This window comes from Poecile atricapillus, chromosome 3 (assembly GCF_030490865.1).
Source record: "Poecile atricapillus isolate bPoeAtr1 chromosome 3, bPoeAtr1.hap1, whole genome shotgun sequence".
NCBI lineage: Eukaryota > Metazoa > Chordata > Aves > Passeriformes > Paridae > Poecile > Poecile atricapillus.
This window is the reverse complement of record NC_081251.1, coordinates 46,449,455-46,455,454: the sequence shown is the minus strand read 5'-3', so window position 1 is coordinate 46,455,454 and position 6,000 is coordinate 46,449,455. Positions and strand designations below refer to the sequence as shown.

The following is a 6,000-nucleotide window of genomic DNA, read 5'->3' as shown; positions in this document are numbered from 1 at the left end:
TTAATCCCGAAGAATCAAAAATTTCCCATTACATAAACAAGTAAAAGCTTACAAAGTGAGTGAGTTAAGAAAAGGTGCTACTACTTTCAAATGTGGCTAAGAAAAAGAAAAAATCCCACCATCTATTTTTGGTCTCAGTAACAAACGAAGAGAGAATTCTAAGAGATTGCCCATGGAATGAAACAAACTGGAAAGAAAATGAGAGTATATTTTAAGTGCAAGGCAATCTACAAAGTAGAACAATGTTCTGCATGTATCACTTTCTTGACACCGATGTGTTAAAAGCCAAATTTTTCCTTTTTACATTAGAAATTAATGTCTTATCTGTCTTGGAGAATTGTTTAGAGATCTGGTGAGGATACACAATTCCTCAGCTTTCAGTCTTGCTTGATAAATCTTTCACCTCCTGCGAAACTTAACCACAGTGACTTGAGATTTGGAAGAAATGGTGATTCTAATGACTGACGATGTGGCATCTTCATTTAGGCTGGCAGGCTGGAAAATGTCCTGCTTGCAATATGCAAGCCCATAATTTTCTTTGCTAGGGCTACTCAAACTTTCTGCATCAGCACAATTAACAAATGATAGGGCATTGCATATTAAAAATGTTGTAGTCATTTCTCATCTGACCAGAAATGAAAAATACAATTGATAAAACACTTTAAAAGAAAAGATGAATGCTATTAAATATGTGTTAGTAATATCACAACTGGTCTACTAATTTGGAAGTGCAATGGAAATGTCAAAGTATTTTTCTATCTCTTTCTCTTGAACAATTTGCTGTCGCTGCTCTGTAAGTGGCTGCTTGCTTCTGCTTCTCCTCCGGGAACCTCTGGAGAGGAGATGCCAGGCAGCTGCTTTCCAGCAGGTCTGACAGCCTGTGCCTACAGAAACAGTTTTTTCCACCTTTACGAACTTGAAACAGAATCCTGCCATATTCGCCAATCTCAAGAAGAAAAAAATGTTCCCATTTCCATCTTCAACTATGAATCAATAAAACTTCTGCACAAATGAGACAGTAGCCTCATTCTTACCAGCCTCTGAGCTGGCCTGTTCTTGAAACTTTAGAAGAAAAATTGTTTAATTGGTTCTATGCTTTTAGTGGCTTTTGTGTGGCCAACATACGGATGCAGAAAGTAGAAGTAGGGCTGTGTCACGAGAGAAGGAATCAGGGCACTGATCATGTTCAGTGTTTTTCACGACCAGCTTTGTACCAGTCCAACTTTCACTGGCAGGGGAAATTCCCTTCATGAAGAGAATAAGAGCATGGCTTGATTAGCCCAGCAAAATGAAACTGCTGTCTATAAATACTTTTGGCAGGGGTACACACAGGAGAGCGGGAAAGGCTACTTCAGGACATTATTTGCACAGAAAGAAAAGATAGACGTGGTACTGGTCACAGGGAAATGTAGGTTTGACATTTTGAAAGGGCTTCCAGCTGTTAGAGAGGTTTTTCTCGGACAACCTCCAAGTAGCAACAGTGAGGGCCAAAAAATTTACTGGCAAAGCACAATTAATTTACTTAAGAAAGGATAAAATGGCTGCTTGCAACACTAGGGAGCTGTGTACAGTATAGGGTGGAGGAGAAATTATGCTGCCTTGGCTTACAAGTGCCAGGTTACCATAATTGGGGTGCTCTTAGTCCTCTCTCACCAGCACTGTGGACTTAAAATGAATTATAAGAAAAGACATTCTTGTCAGTACATTGTAAAATGGAAAGTGTATAAACAAATGCCTCAGTGGTGAAAATGGGCAGTAACAGCTATTTTTCTTGCTCAAAGAGGGCAATAGGAACTACTTGAAGAGTTTATTATTACCACCAACAGGGTAGTCAATATTCCTATTTATATTAAAATTGGCAGAATAAATTTGGGTAAAATAACCTTCTACAGTTAAGTTTTCTTTTTTATGTCTGTGCCCCTTCTCAGTTTTAGTTTTGATTTCTAGGTGACCAAAGATGTGAACACTTTGAAAAATTTAAGTGGTTAGCTCAAATTTTAGTAAATGTCTTTAATGTTGACACTGAAAGATCGATGGTGTTCTTCCTCCTGTTCAGGAAAATTGCCAGCTCATGATCAGGCCTTGCTCAGAAAGATCCACATCTGCAACTGAAAAGCAAAGCACTTGCAGTTCTCTGGAAAATATTACTTTGGTAAATGAGTGATGAAGTTTTCTGAGAACTTCAGTTGCTAGCTACCTGTCCCAAGGGAAATTCTGAATCATCTATTGCCTTCTGGAAGAAATAACCACCTCAAAATGGTTACACTCCTGCCTTTCCTTGAGAAATAAAACTTCTGGCTATGACCTCATGACTTAGCTATGCACTAGAAATCATATATAGCACTGTACCTTATCGTGTAGTTGACACCTCCCTGTGTTTTGTCAGCAATGACAGCTTCTCATCAGCTCCCCTACCCTCCCATCTAACACACGGAAAAACTTTCCATTGTGGTAAGTAATGCTGGCAGAGCAGGTGATAAACTGAGACCATTTCTGTATATGGGGAGATGCCATTTTTACTCTCCCCTCCTCTAATTTAATTCGGCTTCATTCACTCGCCGCTGGCATGATTAATCTAAGGTTGAATATGCAAGGTGGGGATTGTCCCTTGCTTCTAGAGCGGGATGTAACCTGCAGGTTGTAGAAGGTCACGTCAAGGTTGACCTTACATTCCCTACAACTCCCTGAAAGGAAGCTGCAGGGGCGGTCAGCCTCTTCCCCCAGACAACAAGTGACAGGATGAGAGCAGATCATCTCAAACTGCACCACGGGAGGTTTATGTTGGACATAAGGAGGAATTTCTTTACAAACAGTCATTAGACATTGGGACTGCCTGGAGAGGTGGTGGAGTCACCATCTCTGGAGATATTTAGGGGAAGAATGGACATGGCACTTAGAGCCATGGTCTGTACTTGGCATGGTGTTTGGACACACACTGGATTCAATCTCAGAGGCCTTTTCCAACCGAAATGATTGCGTGATTCTGTGTGATATCTGTGTGATATTGTTACCTCTGCGTGGCACTTCCATAATGCAAGTAAGCGTGCAGTGACGCTTTTCACACCAAAAAAAAAAAAAAAAAAAAAAAAAAAAAAAAAAAAAATCTTCGAGATACCGAGACACAACATTAAGAGGCCTGAATGTTTCTGTGATCTCAAAGTCCTTAGATGAAATCTGAACCCCAAAGCAGCGCCGCGTTTATGTAAAAATCTTCTCCGGGCTGAAGGGGCACAGTCTTGCTACAGCATCGGATCAGAAAGACGCAGCAATACGCCTGGGCTGTATCTGAGCGCCACCGCAGTATGTGCCGCTGTATTTCTGTAAGTGATGGGTTTATTTAGCAGCATCTAGCTGCACGAAACCTCCAAGCGCTCTCCTTTCCAACATGGACCCGCAGCGCCACAGCGCTGAGGCCGGCCTGGCCCCGCCCCGCCCCGCCCGCCGCACGGCGAGGCAGAACTGACCAATCACAGGACAGCATCCCGCGGGAGGCGGGGCCGGACTGTGAATGGCAGCTGCCGAGATAAACAAGTCGCTGCACTGTTTGGCGCCCCGCAGCATGGGGTGCGTGTCCGCGTCCGTTCCTCTGTTCCTCCCTCCTTCGCTCCCTGCCAGCCAGAGGCGCCGCGTCCGGCCGCGCTCGCCGCTCCCGCCTCTGAGCGCAATGTGAAGAGTCAGCAAGTTCCCAGCGGCCGCTGAAATGCTCCGGTGTCTCCGGGGAGGGCAGTGCGCCGACGCCGCCCGGCCGGGGCGGATCGGGGCATGCCGGGAGTTGTAGTTCTGCCGCTACGGTGTCTCGCCTGCGGCGGTGGGGCCGGCTCCCGCAGCCGCACTACGACTCCCGGCACCCCGCGCGGCGCGCCGCGAGGAGCCCAGTTGAAGCGGGTGGCGGCGGCGGAGCGCGCCCCCTCCCCCCCGCCGAAAAGCCCCAAACCAAAACAAAAACAAACCGCCCCCCTCCCCCCCCATCCCCCTCGCCCGCCGCCCCCGCCGAGCCCCGGACATGGCGGCGCCGGGAGGGGGCTCCGCCAGCTGCGGGTGCTGATCCGGCCGCCGCGTCCCCCTGCCCGCCCGTCCCTCCCCGCCCATGGGCGAGACATGGACTACGAGTTCAAGTCGAAGCTGGCGGCCGAGCGCGAGCGGGTGGAGGACCTGTTCGAATACGAGGGATGCAAGGTGGGCAGAGGCACCTACGGGCACGTCTACAAGGCCCGCCGCAAGGACGGGTAAGGGCCGCGCCGAGAACCCCCTTCCAGCCCCCCCTCCCCCCCCGCACCAGCGCCCTCCCCCTCCTTCCCTTCCCTCCCTCCCTCCTCGGAAAGTTTCTGGCAGCGCGGGGGCCGGAGCGCAGAGCCCGCCCGGGTATCCCCCGCCCCGTGCCGGGAGCGGGCCCCGGTGGCCCGGCCCCGCGGATCGGTGTCCGGCTGCTCGGAGTCACGGAATCAATTAGGTTAGAAAAAAACCTCGGAGATCATCAAGTCCACCCTATGGCCGAACATCACCGTGTTCAACTAGACCATGGCACTAAGTGTTACATCCAGTCTTTCCTTAAACACCTCCAGGGACGGGACTGGGCAGCCTATTCTAATGACCCTTTATGTAAGCAGCTCTACCAAGTGTCCAACCTAAAGCTCGTCCCGCTCTGCCCCGCTTCCCCTCGCCATCCCTGGTGGTGCGGTGTCAGCAGGCTGTGCCCTGGGGTCGCCTTTGCTTTGCACGCCGTGTTTCAGGTCGTCGCTTTCGTCTTTTGTGTGACCGCGTTCGTACTTTGATGTTCTGTTCCGATTACTTGCAGGGGATTGAGAAGCGAGGAGCACCTGGCTCCCGACGGCCCCTCCCCGGCTGCTCCCTCCCGAGCGGCCCGGGAAGCTCCCGGGGCGTGTATTGGTCCCTGGTGTGTCCCCAGCCCCAGGTATCCCGCTGATCCCAGTGCCGGGCACGCTTGGCTTGATGGCCTGTCTGGGAAGCTCCTTGCAGGCAGAGCTGGTGGCTTCTGTCCAGTACCTACACACAGGTGTGTCTCCTTTAGTTTCCCGTGAGAGAGCAGGATACAAGTCCCTATCACCAAACACGTGGCTGCTGGCTTGATCCAGAGAGGTCCTTTAGGCATCGTGCCCCCGTATGTTGGCTAAACAAGGTTTCTTCTCTTCTGTGGGGAAGAAACACCTGGCGCCGTGGGATAGGTATTCCATGGATGCCATTTTCATGGTACTATGGCTAAGAGAGCAGTGGGGAACTAGGGTTGCCATTTGGGTTTGCTTAGCTGGCAGTTGTTGAAGGGGAGCAATCCTGAGGCCTGAGCAAGGCTCTCGTGCAGGTGTGGGTTCCAAATAGAATCCTTTGCTTTCAGAAGAGCCATTGAGCACTTTTTCACTGTGGTGTGTGCTTGGTGCACAAACACAGGCTGTATTTATAGAGTGTTCTAAGCATACTGTGAGGTTTGATAAAATATACCTGTGAATTGGAGGTGATTTCTTTCAGTCAGGATGCTAAAGGGAATAGCCTTCCATTATAGCCAACTGAAACTTTGGGAAAGAGGAGACTGAATGTGGGAAAATGACAACTTTTACTTAAAATTTTGGAAGTAGTTAAGGGAATGCTGCTGTTTTAGATTAGTAGAGAGGTCTAGGGATTCTTCAGTAGGAGTCATGTGTCTTGAAAATTTAAACTCTGAATTAAGAGGTTATAATATAAAAGTGATTAATAACTGAAAAGTAGACATTAATTCCAGAGAAGGATTAAATACCATGAAATGAGCTCTGATTCTAACTAGGTTGCTCTGCAACCTTAGGAATACTAGAACATAGCTAACTTGAAATATCAAAGCTTTTCCAGGTATTAGAGCTGTCACTGAGCTCGCCCAGTATTTTTGAGTTAAGTGGTAATGGTTGCTTATTTTTCCTAGGTATTAATTTATATATATGTATGTAAAACATACATGGGATATACGAAAGGAAGTGGTAATAAAACCACCAAAAATGCTAGTTAAATGTTTGTTGC

General features: G+C 48.1%; 1 protein-coding gene across 4 annotated transcripts in view; it reads left to right on the top strand.

Annotated features, from left to right (window-relative positions):
- The first annotated feature begins 3,978 nt into the window (after window positions 1-3,978).
- The window catches only part of CDK19 (cyclin dependent kinase 19), a 120,323-nt gene continuing 118,301 nt past the window's right edge, over window positions 3,979-6,000 (top strand). For 3 of the 4 annotated variants that reach the window (XM_058834928.1, XM_058834930.1, XM_058834931.1), the window contains exon 1: window positions 3,979-4,226. In XM_058834928.1, coding sequence (XP_058690911.1) covers window positions 4,099-4,226 — 128 coding nt within the window. In that variant the 5' untranslated portion in view covers window positions 3,979-4,098. Of the gene's footprint in view, window positions 4,227-4,576; window positions 4,600-6,000 lie in introns of those variants that run through there. The other variant, XM_058834929.1, reaches the window with a different exon arrangement.